The sequence below is a fragment of the Amblyomma maculatum genome, chromosome 10, assembly GCF_055883805.1.
Source record: "Amblyomma maculatum isolate TAMU_Amacu chromosome 10, ASM5588380v1, whole genome shotgun sequence".
Lineage (NCBI taxonomy): Eukaryota > Metazoa > Arthropoda > Arachnida > Ixodida > Ixodidae > Amblyomma > Amblyomma maculatum.
In genome coordinates, this window is record NC_139353.1 from 27431946 (window position 1) to 27447069 (window position 15124).

General features: G+C 47.1%; 1 protein-coding gene across 1 annotated transcript in view; it reads right to left on the reverse strand.

Annotated features, from left to right (window-relative positions):
• Positions 1-9461, reverse strand: part of LOC146175958 (uncharacterized) — a 128769-nt gene extending 119308 nt beyond the window's left edge. Inside the window, exon 1 of the mRNA XM_084581225.1 lies at positions 9379-9461. Coding sequence (XP_084437351.1) covers positions 9379-9461 — 83 coding nt within the window. The remainder of the gene's footprint in view (positions 1-9378) is intronic.
• Positions 9462-15124: the final 5663 nt, after the last annotated feature.

Genomic DNA, 15124 nt, shown 5'->3' on the forward strand with positions numbered 1-15124 from the left:
GGTCAAGAGACGGATATCGCAGCCCACTTAGCAGTTCTATGCAAAACAAAGTGCTCCATTTGAAATCTTGTCAAGACACACAGCTTGAAAAATGAATCCTGAAGGTGCCCAAATGCTCGACAACTTTAGCGTGCCCTAAGTACATATTTATCAAACAGCGTTTTGTGAGTGGCATGCAGTCGCATGCAGTGGCATGCAGTGGCATGCAGTGGCATGCAGAGTGACATGCAGTTAGCAAAATTTGTAACATCGCCCTTCACCTGATGCCAGAGCGCAAGGGGGTAAACAAGAATAGATTCAACATCTCAGAGTGCCATAATCGTTACTTATTATGAATTAACAAACTCGAAACCATCTTTCTTGCTACCTATATTTCGGAATTAACTACTAACAAACGCAATGGACACACGCAGATTGATCCATGCCGTAACAACTTTGGTCTAGAAAATTTATATCGTTCGTGCCCCCTATCTCATGAGACACGCTCGCCAGAAACACAACCTCGGTTACCCCTGCTGATGTTATGTATTTCCCATTCTTGGAATGTATGTACCACAGCATTACCGCGTCATCATTTTGTTTTTCGCTCAATGATACATCACACTGAATGTCTAATCGGGCACAATTATTTCACAAAAATTTCACACAAAACTCCGCCCAGAGAAAGAGACGAGACAGAGCTGAGTATATTATTCGTACCCGTCCTCCCCTCCTCCACCAAGCCTGGGCGAAGAAGGTGAGGGTTAGTCGCTTTTCGCCGCACCGCGTCGGCGCCTTGCAGCTGCGATCTGGCCATTCGGCGATGAAGCCGTCAAAGGAGCAAGCACCTGGAACGAGCGACGCCCGCCGCCGACGTGCCTTGTGCTGCAAAAGCGGCCCGCGCGATTCAGCCTGTTTTCTCCCCCTTTTTTTGCCTGTGTAACGCATACACGCGTTTCGGTGCGCGCCTTCTCCAGGGAGACTCAACGGAGCGCGACCATGCTTGAGCCTCTCTTTGCCGTCACTCTACTACGCAGGCAGCAAGCGATCTGACACGCTACCGCACATGCCGAGGATGTCCGGCGTTTTCCGCATAATTTACACCAAGGCTCAAAATCACTCCCGCAGCGCGCGGTAGGCTTAAAGTGCAGAAGGGGCGTCCATTTAGGGTTTCTTGGAAACCGCTCGGCTCCGTGGACCATGTGATCGCTTCGTCTCAAATTATCTCGCAAATCGGGCTTGCCACGTTGTCTCAAATTATCTCAGAAATGGTGCTTGCCGTGTTTCGTAAAAGCATTTTTTATGCAGAGCTTCTACAACAGCTCTTCCTGCCAAGAAAGAAATGTATTTAGTTCAATTTGTGCGTACACAATAGCCATGAAGCGGACGTTTGCTCTAAGTCTTCGTAGCGCTCCATGCAATCTTCTTCTTGGCTTCCTGGAAATAAATACCTGTTAAATTACTCGCCATTTTAGCTGCTAACATTTCCAGGCATTAACAATATATCTCCATTTTCTTGCATTCATAATGATGCTGGATATAACTCAATGCTTTGATTTGAATCAAAACAATGAATGACTTGAGCGTGATTAAGCATGCACGCAAAGTGGCACACAGAAGATCTTGTCTTAGTTTGGATGTCTTTCGTCGTCAAGTAGTGCTCATCAGTTTTTGTTCAAAATTGCTTGTATATCCCCTTAGTGAAAATAGCCAACTGAAATTTTTCATAGACAGTCCACGTGTCTTGCGAGAACTTCTATAGTTTCTTTTTAGCAGATTGCTCATCCGAAGTATGAAGGATGCTCGGAGATCAGTATAAGCGAGGTGGGGGCTGTAGTTATCGTCTTTTCTTTCCAGAGGACATATACGTAAGTGAAAGGAATACTTATATAGAGGTAATATTTTTCAAAATCGGTGCTCCAGGTCAAAAACTAGTCTTCAATTCGTTCGATGCCCGTATAGTACAGTCACACGATGCAGCGCCCTTTAATTGCACTCAAAATCATCTGAATATAACTTGCAAGGACTTTATTGCATGTGGTGCATTTCTTCAAGTAAGTTTTAAGCGCGGAACAACGGCACACAAAGAAGAATGTAGATAAGCTGATATAATAAAATATCGGTGCTAAAAAACATCGATTAGTGTTATATGGCTAGTCATTGCTATATATAGCGACTGCTGCTTAACGCAGGAAATGAGTATACAGCTCCCAGATTCCTGGCACTACACCGGAGCGAAAGGGGACAGGGAATACCTAATTTCTGAACACCTACACCCGTCCCGTCTAGCGTCCTCCGTGAGCCTTACCAGTCTCATGAACATCAGGAATACAAGCAAACCAGAACTATTTGATCACACAGGTATAAAAACATCTTCGGAATCCGATTATTGTCCGTGCCCACTTCCGAAGAGTAATAAGCAATCGCGCCACCTATCAGTATATATATATATATATATATATATATATATATATATATAGAGAGAGAGAGAGAGAGAGAGAGTTGTGGAACTGATCGATATATTCAAGTATTTCTTGCCAATCAAGATAACAAGAAGAAAATCGTTTTTCTAAGGAGGCATGGTGGCGCAGAATTTATGATTATGCGTGCTGCAGCGATGACTGTATACGTATCCTCTCACCAGTGTATGGTCCCATAAGCTATAGAGAGCAGCACTTGTGGGTTGACATTCTAGTTTACCGTTGACTGACCGCCATAAATATATACGTTACCTACTTAAAGCGTCACACTATGCATAAGACATCTCACTCAGGTGCGTTGTCGGTCGCCTTTCTGTTTGTTTACTTTGCCTCTACGACGAAAACATAGCGCACAAGAGGAACTTAACGGACACGGGGCGTCGGGTTGGGAAAACGACGGTGGTAGAATAAAAGCATACATGGAGGACTACCTCGAGAGAGGGAAAGACGCTCGCGCTACGCAGATATACGCGTCAGCGTTTTGAGGGATTTACGCGACAACGCCACCTGGCGACGACCGCTGCATGCGGCGGCTGTCGGAAGGAACAGCCGGTGCCAATGCGGACGCAGCGGAAAGCAACCACGGTCCGCACAACGGACAGCCGTGTTAGGCGTCGGCGTATAGAAATGGGTATGGGGATGTAAAGAAAATAAAAAGGAACAGACGCGCAGGCGTGCGCAGCCGCAAAAGAGTTTCCGCTTCCCACATGCGTCGACGTCTTTGTTGTGACGTCAAACGCTTGAGTGGCTATGACGTAGGTGAGCGCGTGCCGTTAAAGGAGAACGAAATAAACCGGACTGTAAACTGATCGTAAACGGGTACGCTATACTCTCCGTCTACTCCATTAGTGCGTGACGATCGCGCGTGGATACAGATTGGCAGCTCACTGTTTATTGAATGTGCATATCAATTATACACAAGACAGTAAGGAGGCCCAGTTCCAATATCACTTGTTACACCAGTGTCATTGAATTGTTGATATATAATTATGAATTCGGGGATTATGCGTTTCAAAGAGGTGGTGGCGGTAAAAACATTTTTTGCCAGTATTACTACCACCACCATCCCAAGGAAAGTTCCGGAGGACGGCAAATATCACTAGATGTTTGGGTCAGTGTGATCGCTCCAGTCCTAAAACCAGCGGTTCCTTGAATGTGTCAACTACTATACACTTTCGTGTTATTCTTGAAACCCCGTGTTTTCGACCTCTGTCTAGAATTGAGCAGAAGCTGTTCTTACAAAAGAGTCCTAAATTCGAACCCGACATAGCTCATTTCTGTCGACGTGACAGACAGTAGTTGCAGGGGTACAGCGCTCGATGAAAATAAGCGCTTAAGTCACCAAATAAGACGAAGCTCGGTATGGTTACCCTCACAGTCGATATATGCGCATACAGCAGGCAGTACACTCATGATGTTTATTGATGCTATAGGTTTTAAAGATCCTGCTAATTTTTTGTCTCAACCACATGACGAGGAAAGTGCAAAGTAGAATGTTTTTTTTTCTTCGCCATTTGGCCGAACTTCTCATTTTCACGCTGGAAACATTGCTCGGTACAGGCTTTTTTCTGTGCCATTGAGATTCCATTGACGCTGTCCAAGATCCTGGGGGCCCCGAAGCTGCCAACTACAGTGAGGAATATACGCAACCACGCCACCTGACGTGGACGAGCTTGACATCATGCTGTGGCGCAGGGGGGAACCAGCGACGAAGCATGTCATGAGGGCATGGGCGCTCCCAAGACAGCCGGCGTTGTGCCATATCAGTTTCGACTGTCCGCACGCATGGAGCGCATCGATCGTCTCCTCTATCCGGGCACAAAGGAAGCCGCTTCGCCTGCGACCTTTGACCCCAAAGGCCCCCGCCATCTCCTCACGTTCACAACCACTGACTCCTATCTCGCACCGTGGAGAGTGGCTCATTGCGTTCTCCGCAGTTCTGTGCACTAATATCAAAGTTAAATAATCCGCTTGAGAGGGAATTAAGAAAGTGAATTCAGACTCCCTTGCTGGAAAAGTGTACACGCACTTCTTTCGGGTGCCTGCTTGTTTCAGCATGTGTAACTAAATGGTACAAAACGTATTCATTTTTTATAGCCCTGACAAAAGCTATATATAGTTGCCGGGTATATTACCGCACGCGCCATTGTCACTTTCGCCTTTACTATAGGGGCATTCTCACGTCCTTGTCTGTTGGGTTTAGTAAACACGCGACTCTTCTAGAGTTAAAGGCCACAAAAACAGAGGCCAAGAAAAAACAAGCAACAAATGACTGAAGCATAGCCACTGCAAGCATTCTCAGAGAATTCTGTACTTCTTGTATATTACGGCGGCTGTTCCTTGCGAGGCTTGTTATTCACTATTAAAGTATACAATACCCCGTTCATCCATTATCGTTTGAGGCTGCATTTTGAATTTTGCGCGGTGATAAAGTATTTTCTTGATAACTTCTCTGTAGACGTTATTTGAAAATGAAATTAAACATTGAAAACACACAAACCACGGAAGTCTCCTTGGATATATCTTGGTTTCAGTTCAGTGCGGTATACAGGATAGGTACGATCCGCATTATCTGTAGCGCATAGAGCCTCAAAAGATTTCACCCTGGCCGAGCGCAGCGGAGAGGCATTTGTTTAAATTTTACTTTCCGCTGACGTAACAGCTTGACTGCCATGACAAATCCGGCGGTTCCGCGCAGAAGTCAACAGGCGCCCCACGGGAGCCTGTCTTTCTTTCTGGCTGTCGTCTGCTAAGTCAGCAAGAGCAGACGACGCACTCTTCGTTGATCACATCGTCTGCCGGAGTAAAGCTCGACAGCCGTCTGCGAGAGTATGTGCGAATGTCATAGCTGTTGTTTGTGCTGTTAGAGTAGGCACAAAGGAGAATTAAAAAAAGAAAGAGGAAGGAGGGGAGAAAATTGAATATTTTTCTCTTTGCGCATTTCAGCGCGAAGAACCACATGCAAAGCTCCCGAGATCAGCGATCACCCATCCTCGCACCAGCCCGTCGGCCTATACCCATGTCTCTTCCTATCCCTCTGCCAGCAGCTCCCCGCGGCGCTTGCACCGTGGCTGCTGAATATGAATGAGTCCAAAGACTGAGCTACGGCGGCGTGAAAAAAAGCATAACTGTAGCCGCAGGTATAGTGCGGATAGAAACGGAGACAGCGGGCGGTTCTGCGCTTCGTTCGCCGCATCGAAGCACTGGCCCGGCGTGTGTATACGCGGCTTTTCCCCCTGTTTCGCGACGGGAGCGTCCTTTATGGCCGCCATACGTCTTTCGGCCCAAAGAGCTCGTTCCCCCCGCGAGAGAGCGCGCGCGTGTCGCGAAGTCGGAGAGACGCCATGAGCGGAGGTTAATACTACACGAGAGCCGCTGTGCACGGGCTTTAGCAAGGGTTTGTGCGGTTTTTGTAATGACCGCCATCGATTCGGCTTGCGTTCGCAGGGATTATACGCCTCGATGATTTCTTGGCGGCGGTCTCGAGTGCCGCTCTCTGTGTGTGCAAATACAATTATTACGCGCGATCGCGACTCGGACGCAGACGGAAAGAGGAGGAGGGTCGCTCGTATTGGCGAGGAGGGGGGAAGTTGCTTGCAACTTTTGTATCATGCAAGCTTTGCTGGTGACGTTGCACGGATAAACAAAAGGACAAACAATATATATGCAACGATGAGTTAGGAGTTGGTTAATGATGCAATTTAGCTGTGAGGCTCCCTGAAAATACTATGCCTTTGAGGAGAAATCTGCAGATTTGGAACTTCCGCATGGGGCATTGATTACGTACTGTCTATCGCGGAAGTTGTGTCGTGGGAAATGGTGCTAAGTGGTACAAGTGAAAGCAAAAAAAGATAAAATAATAACATCGTCAACACTAATCGATCGTCCATTTGGATAGCAGACTGGATTCTTCGGCACTTGTTTTGAGGACATGGAGTTTGAAGCTTAGTATATCTGTTACAGGAAAGGGCTACTCTATATCAATGAAGGAAGTCGATGTGCTGTAGCGGACATAGCGTGGCCGAAGATGACGCCGACGAATGCGACAAATGATGAGTATAGGGCCTGATGGCAGCTGATATGTATAGGCCACTTTTCATGTCATTGTCCTGGCGTCACTGCACTATCATAAATTACTCTCTTCTTTCGTGGAGGCGGCTTAAATCTCCTGCATTAATTTTCGCGCGGGTCTTTTAGGATGTAGAGCTACACGCGCGTGCGCGCACACACACACACACACACACATACATACATACATACATACACTAACATACATACATACATACATACATACATACATACATACATACATACATACATACATACATACATACATACATACATACATACATACATACATACATACATACATACATACATACATACATACATACATACATACATACATACATACATACATACATACATACATACATACATACATACATACATACATACATACATACATACAAAGTTGTCGGACACTGACGCTCCACCTTCAACGGTACGATGCGACGGTGTTAACAATGGCTTCCGGCAGCGGCTGCTATTACGGATCAATCGCTCTCGCATGCTGACTGGTCACTGACATCCCACGTGCCGCGCTTGCAAGCAAGGCGGTGATAAATTAATAATTTGTTTGAAATCTTCAGCCGTTTAGGGTTTCGGCACGCCTGCGAGATGGCACTGCCATCCACACTTGAGCCAATTGACGTTCTTCATTCCCAACTGGCTTAATTTAGCGATTTGGGGCAAGTTTGAGAGATTGCGCTTGAAAGCTTTATTATTGCCCCTATATTCCTCACACTTGTTCATTTGTATACTGTGGCACATTTCCTCATTAAATGAAAGACCGTAAGGAAAAGGTATGAACCTCAGTTTTAAACACAGATATATACGTGCATGTATGACTCCTTGGCATCTGAGTCCGGATAAAAGACGGTCCCATACTCGATACCCATTTCACCCTAAAATTTTCTTTTCAGCGATAATCATTTACTTTTCAATTTTACCGCTGCACCTGGGACATCAAACAATTTCGACCCATCCTGATTTTGTCACGCCGACCACGTAGGTTTTTCTGCTGCACGAGAGCCGCACCTCTGCAGCATTAAAATGATCATATGATTAAGACAGTCTATGTGCTTAAATTACTATTACGCCTAGAAAGTAGTTAACTGCTTAACTCTATCTACAACACCCGCATAGTGCACTTTCGATGCGCTGATGCGATAGTTGTTTCCTTCTCATAACTATACGACAATGCGCTATGTTCGAGGTGGCTCTTTCAGAGGGTGCTGAATGCTTGTTGAATCTAGGACAGCGGACATAGAGGTGTCCCGGCATTTGCTTTGTATACATTCGTGCTTCGCGAAGCATCGCCTGTACTTTCTTCGGACACTAAGGAACTAAGTTATTTCCTGTATACGGTGACGTCACCAATTTTTTTATGTGGCTATTGCTGTTGTTATACAACGATTACTAAAACTACTGCTAGTAGTAGCACTACAACGTGGTGACACAGGAAATATTTCCAAACGGGGCTACAACTACAAGGGAGAAAAGTGTTTGAGGATATGAAAGGCGCGGGTTTCACGCATGGTCCGCGCCGCTCGGATCAAAGCGACCTGCGCCAGGCGCTGGGGTTAGGAGCAGCTGCGCGATGCATCGCCGTTAGATGCTTGGCCGATCGCCGTAACCGTGGTGCGGCGAGACCGATTTACGATCGGTGAGGCGGCCGGCATTGGCCTGGCTGACAGCTCTATTGAGCTGCAGGCCGTGGTCGCGCCAAACGAGCCGCGACCATCGCAGCCTGCCGCCGAGAGGGGACAGGAGCGGCTGTCCTATATCCGCTGTATCTCAATAAAACCTTTTGATCGGGAAGCAGCTGTGAAACTCTCCGCGTGATCCACATCTTTGAATAACATAAGTAGTATAAATTTCTTCGTTCCCTAAGTGAAATGGCTCTCTTTTGAAGCGTGTGTCTATTATAGGTGGAGAAAATATAATCAAAATATCAGAAAATATCATAGTTGATGTTCTATATAGTTTATCAGGAAACGTTTTAAGCACAATTGTAACGTTCAAACGTGCCTTGCCATTTTTGCATCCGTGTCTATATCTGTGATAATGTGACTGCATATTTTTTACGGAAAATTTATATTACGCCTCAGTTCGAATATCAGGGATATATTTCTTGCTTTGTGCGCTGAATGTAGAGGATATTCGCGAGGAAACATCTTTTTTCTTTGTCTCTGACACATGCGTAACACTCGCGTCTATTCCAAGCGATGGAACGCGCTGTGGACAGGGACGTCAGGATGAAGATACCGAAAAGATTAGTAAGTAATAGACTGATAAATACAAGCAGCTTCTTTTGTGGTTACACCGAAATCTGGATATAGCGGTATAAGCTAGATGCTGAAACGAAAAGAAAGTCATTGCCAACATTCCTGCTGCAACGACCTGAAATTAAATGCACCGCTATGTCATTTGGTTGAGAACAATAAAAATAATTCTCATTAAATGCGCTTTTTTTTTCCACGATATATTTGTGTATATAGCAAACTCAACTTCTCAAAAATGACTGGTGGAAAAAAAAAAGAGGGGCTGCAAAAGTTTTGCCATACTTGAAGGGCCACCACGGATGACCTCCAACCGTGAGCCGCATATTAGCCTGAGAACAACAAAACAATATAAAGGAAGTGAAGATACCTTATGTACACAAAATAACGACATGAAGACTCAGGTAGGAGGGCCACCCTTCGGAGTTCGTTGCTTACACCGACCTTTCTCTCCGTCCCTCTGCTCTGGTCGCCCCCTTTCCTCCCCTCTTATTCTGGGGCACCGGCAGCCTCTGCACACTTTGAACGCGTGGCAATCCATGTGTGGTGGAGGACACCCCGCTGTGAATACTGACCGCGAAGATGGCAGCGGTGTGGGCTGCAGCGGCGAACGAACAAGCCGTGCAATTATGTGGCGACGGGAGCTCTCTTGAGTCATCGTCGATTCCAGGTATGCCCTGCTGCGGGTATCTAGCGACGGTGGTGGAGTGCATGCCATCGGCCGTAACGAAAACCAAAAATAAAGCCGTCGGACTTGCCACTGCGAGGACCACAAGCGGAGCTTCTGGAAAGTGTGATGAACTCTCTCTCGCCGAAGCGCGTAAAGGTGGGAGGAAGGAGGAGATACTCTCCAAAGACGTGTCGCTTCTGGCTGCCTTTCAAGACGCTGTGTCGGTTCCGTCTCAATTAACGACGTCAGTGGCGTGAAGTTAAGAAGGAACATACTGCGATTTTCTGCTACGGCTCTTCCCATAATTACTATCGAGGAGTGTACAAATAAAGGCTTTTCCTCTACAGGGTTGATACCGGGTGCGATGCATGTTGTAATGTTAAACATTTGCACAAATCGCCGGCAGTGCATGGCGTACTCCAGAGATATTTTTCAGTGTGTGTTATATACGCTTCCGGTAAAAAATGAAGAAAAAAAAACAGTACGTGCACCCCAACAAATATTTCTCAATTTTCTGCTTTAATAAAGCCGAAGAGTTATACCTGTTCCGTTCACTGCGTTGTCTCCATAAAAATACAAGTACACATGCATCCGAGGAATCGATTCGTTAAATAAATTTATTTTCTCGCACGCAGCACACCGCAAAAAGAAAAAAGAAACACTCGTACGAAAAATCGCGGCTATTTACAATGTTTCGGATGTAGTGCTCCGAATATTGGGGGGAATGTTCTGACACTGATCGACGCATCTCCACGGACACGCCTGATGGGAGGCATATCCAAAATAGAAACTCTAGATCTTTCAGCCCTCTATGTAGCGAGAAGAAATGCGGACTGACCGAGGAAAAAAAAACAATGTGGACAGCATACAAACAGTGAAGAACGAATAATTTCACTGGCATGGCTATGCAAGTGTTGCATGATGCGCTTCTGAATTGTGCGACAGCTTCCTTCCCTTTTCGTTGGCCTTTTGATCGCTCTTGCATGTCACCACATAGTTCGCAGTAAAACTTATAACCTCTTCGTAATGCAGTAGGCCTTGTCAGCCAGGAGCCAGAGTTCAGTGAACTATCTTTGCCCTGGGTAAGGCTGGAAACCGGAGGCGGATATAAAGAAAAGGCATGCGTCTGAAATCGCCACGCTCGAAATCGTGACTTGAGACGCGTGCGACTCGCCGAGGTTTAAATAGACAGCAGCGTGCGGGACGCACGTGTGATGTCGCGGGGAAAAGAACAAAGCGCTCGCTACACACAGGGCGCACATGCACATCAAGGCACATGAGTGTTGCGCGATTAACACTCAACGGGGTGTTAAAGGCGTCAAGTATCTATACCTAGCCATTCCGTAAACATCGCTCTCGTTTTGGGCCTGCCAAACTGCGGTGTAGTACATTGTTTTAGCTCCATCAACAAGATCTATAGCTGACTGATGGACAGAGTCCTCTTCTGCTGATATCCATGTTAACCCGCTTCTGTATGCGCTACATGCGAATACTGAATTTCAGCAACGGCATATACACCCACGCAACTTTCTGTCACACCTTATTATTTCTATAGCAAGTCTGCTGTTATTCTCTTTGTATACATCGTCTCTTTGTATGTGACATCGATGACTATGTACTCATTAGGCAAGTCCATTTATTATAAGCAGTGTAAAAAAGTGCTGCAGTCCGAAGTTTAAAGACACACTGGCAAAACTGCTTCCAGTGAGACAAGAATTAAGTAAATAACTGTAAATGTGAACCGAAGTACCGACTTATGTTGACGCAATTGCCGCGTCGCTAGAAGGTAATATGGGTACAGCCCAAGGATAGATCTTAAGCACCTAGATCAATTCAGTCCTTCTGTCTGGATGCAATGATCGCCTCCCGGCGACAACACAGGTCCCTTCTTTTATACTCTCACGAGCTTTGGCGCTAGTTTTTACTACATGCCTGCGGGTAGAGGCGAGTGAATGGATGAGACTGAGACGCACGGGAAAGGTTTGTAGGGAGCGGGAACTGTAAGTAGAAGCAATAAGAAAAATGAAGAGGGGGGCTGCCCAGATTGCGCCAGGAAGCGTGATGATGCCAAAGTCGTCGGTCACGCCTGCTTGAACAAGATCGCTCCTTGTGGCTGCCTGTCGTCGCGGACGCCGGCGACGGATGGAGGTCGTGACGACGCGTCCTCCGTCACCCCACGCGCCCGAGTCGCGCCGCGACGTCTTCGGACTGAAGCTCTCCCGCTGTCGCTCTGTGCACGCGCCGTTGCAGAAGCGGTTATTAATATGCAACCACGCTGTGTGGTGGATGGTGACGCGATTCTTTGGGACACTTTGGAGACGGGCGCGATATGCAATGCTGCGAGCACGCCTGTCGACTGGCTGTGCCCTTTAATGCGACCGGCAGGGCAGTCGGACAGGATAACACTCGCACGCCCTTCCAAACCTTGGCGACGATGCAAAGTGGTGTATATCAGTTCAGTTCAGTCATGTCCGACTCTTCGTGACACTATAGACCATATCACGCCACGCTTTTCGGTCTCTCACTATCTTTCTAGCATCACATAACTTCATCTGCAGCGCCTCGAGGATGCCATCTAACCACCGCGTTCGCTGCCTACCCCTTCTCCGGTGACCCTCAACCTTTCCCAACATCAAATCTTCCTCCATCGACTCCTCTCTTCTCATCAGATGACCAAAGAAGCTGAGCTTTAACTTTAGAATTTGACCCTCCAATGAGCTGTCAGGGTTTATGGTCGACAATATCGACTGATTTGATCTTCTGGCAGTCCAAGGAACTCTCAAGAGTCTCCGCCAGCACCACAATTCAAACGCGTCAATTCTTCGGCGGTCAGCCTTCTTCACAGTCCAACTCTCGCATCCATATATACGGATCTTGGTTGGCAGACTAATGTCTCTGCTCTTTACTAGGCGGTCAAGGCTAACCATTGCTCTCTTTCCCAGAAGCAGGCGTCTCCTAATTTCATGGCTGCAGTCTCCTTCCGGGGTAATCTTGGAGCCCAAGAAGAGAAAATCTGTCACTGCTTCCACTTCATGTCCATTGATGCTCCAGGACTTGATAGGGCAAGACGCCATGATCTTTGTATATAAAGTGATGTATACAGTGAGGTCTATAACAGCGTCCTGCACATTTTAGTCTACATTGTCCATAGCCGATAGCATTCAACGTGACGGCATGCTCCGACCGCAGTGCTTTTGGAAGAAACAGCAGACGTACGTAGGTCGCGCTCATTTTTCAGTGATGGCCAGCATGTGCTTAAGCTCACAGAAGTGGCCAAAATGTCATACAGCTGCTACAGAAACTCTCTCAAGGATATGGCTGTAAAACTGAGAATGGGCTACCACAATTAAATTAGAAAATGGGTATACACCCGAGCTGCAAAATATTCAGCATACAAGCAGTTTGAAGAGTCTGAAAACTCCCGGTGGCATTTTGCGTTGATATTGATATATATATGCGCCTAGTCCTAAAGACCGCCTTGAATTCCTTCCAGGTTCAACATTTCTTTATGTTGGTTCTACTATATACAAGAAGAAGCAATAATAAAAATTAAAAATAAAGGGGGGGGGGGGGACTGTGAGATTGCGCCAGGAGCGTGAGGATGCTGAAGTCGTTGGACACGTTTTGAGAGAAATGAGTGCGGTGTACATCACGTTCAGTGGAGCACCAAACTAGTCAAGACAGAGCAGTCAATAAAAGAACATCACAGAGACATTTTAATTATTTCGGGTTCGGCCTAGAGAGGACTGATGATTGCAGTACTTTGACAAAACAGAACTCTTTGCCATTCTTTCAACACTCCGCCAAAGCAGTCGCTAAAAAAGCATGCCGGTTGAGTCCAATAAAAGATTTTGCCTCCATCTACCCTATGGTTCAACACGGCTGAAAGTAAGCTATGTCTCCAGCATCCAACGACCCTCTATATAATATGCATATCGAAAGAACATTGTTGCGACGACGGTGGGGCATATTGGTTTCGCGACGCCGAAATCGAACTGCATCATGATAGAGATAATGCAACAGAAGTGGCCCCATCAGACAACTGTGGGGCTCACAGATCCCATCCCAATGCCGCTAGCCTGTAAGCCTCATAGAATCGCAAATTACAAAATAAAAATGAAAGGGTGGGTAAGGGTGGATGGAGCGAGTGCATTGCGGGTACCACACAGCCCCGTTCCCACGATATACTGGTTGTTCCCTTCGTCCGGCCTTGCTTCGTCTTCCCGCCCGAGGCGTCAGCTCCCCTCTTCGCCTTGGAAGAAAGCAGTTGTCCGCCCGTAATTGCTTTGTCTTACGCGGCGGATCCCCTCCCCCGATCCCATCAGCGCCAAGACAGGGGCGCTGAAATAAAAACGCGTTCTCTACACTCTTCCTTTTGCCCGAAGTCGCGGCTGCGTCAGGGCAGAGAACGAACGCATCTGTTCCAGAAACGCTGTGCGCGGGCACTTTCTCAACCAGTGCCTATAGCGACGCTGCGTCCGCCTCTGAAAAGCGCGCGAGCATCGTCACAGACTGCGCACAGTGCTCAGTGGGTGCGCCACTCTTTCTTGAAGGGGTACAAGGCGACGCATTCACGTCCTCTAAGGAACAAGGGAGCGTCATTGCCGAAGCCGCTATATTCCTTCTTTTTCGCACCTATAGTTTCCCTCTACATGACATGCGAGTGCTTCCTTTCTAAACTTCTCCTTACACTTGCGGCTATACAAGCACGCACGCACACACACACACACACACACACAGACACACACACGCACACACACGCACATATATATACGCACAAAAATTGGGTAATAGCAAAGCGCCCGTCGCGTCCACAACTCCAAGCTACACTTAACATTGACTTTTTGTATGAATATGCGCATGAATGTGTGTGTGTGTGTGTGTGTGTGTGTGTGTGTGTGTGTGTGTGTGTGTGTGTGTGTGTGTGTGTGTGTGTGTGTGTGTGTGTGTGTGTGTGTGTGTGTGTGTGTGTGTGTGTGTGTGTGTGTGTGTGTGTGTGTGTGTGTGTGTGTGTGTGTGTGTGTGTGTGTGTGTGTGTGTGTGTGTGTGTGTGTGTGTGTGTGTGTGTGTGTGTGTGTGTGTGTGTGTGTGTGTGTGTGTGTGTGTGTGTGTGTGTGTGTGTGTGTGTGTGTGCGTGTGTGTGTGTGTGCGCGTGCAATCATACGGACTGTTTAGAACTCTCAGGACGATTGAGCTGCCTATGAGTGTATCGAGCGAACGACCAAAACGCCAAAGCCGACGTAGAGCAAACAAAACGCGACAGACCAAGGAACCCAACGGTGCATGGGCCGTCGACTGCGGTGGGCTATAGCTACTGACTCGAGCGCCTTCTCATGGAGCCCAACGACGCGCGACCAGAGAAAGCGCGTAGCTTTCGTCGCAACGTTATGATGTGCAAGTTCCTTGCAGTCAGTCTATAAATGGGCTCGGGTAAGCTAAAACAAAGTCTAAACAGCAGAACTAACAAGCTTAGCCATATAAGCGCCAAGTTTTGCCAGCAGGGATTTTGAGAAAGGGAGACCCTTTTGTCCGGACGTGGTTTGGTTCTCAGGTTCGCCTGCCTCCGCACTTCTCTTTCGCGCTTTCTGAATCACAAAACAAAGCCCTTCTCTTGTTAAACCACACTCTATGAGTGGCGCACAAATGTTAGC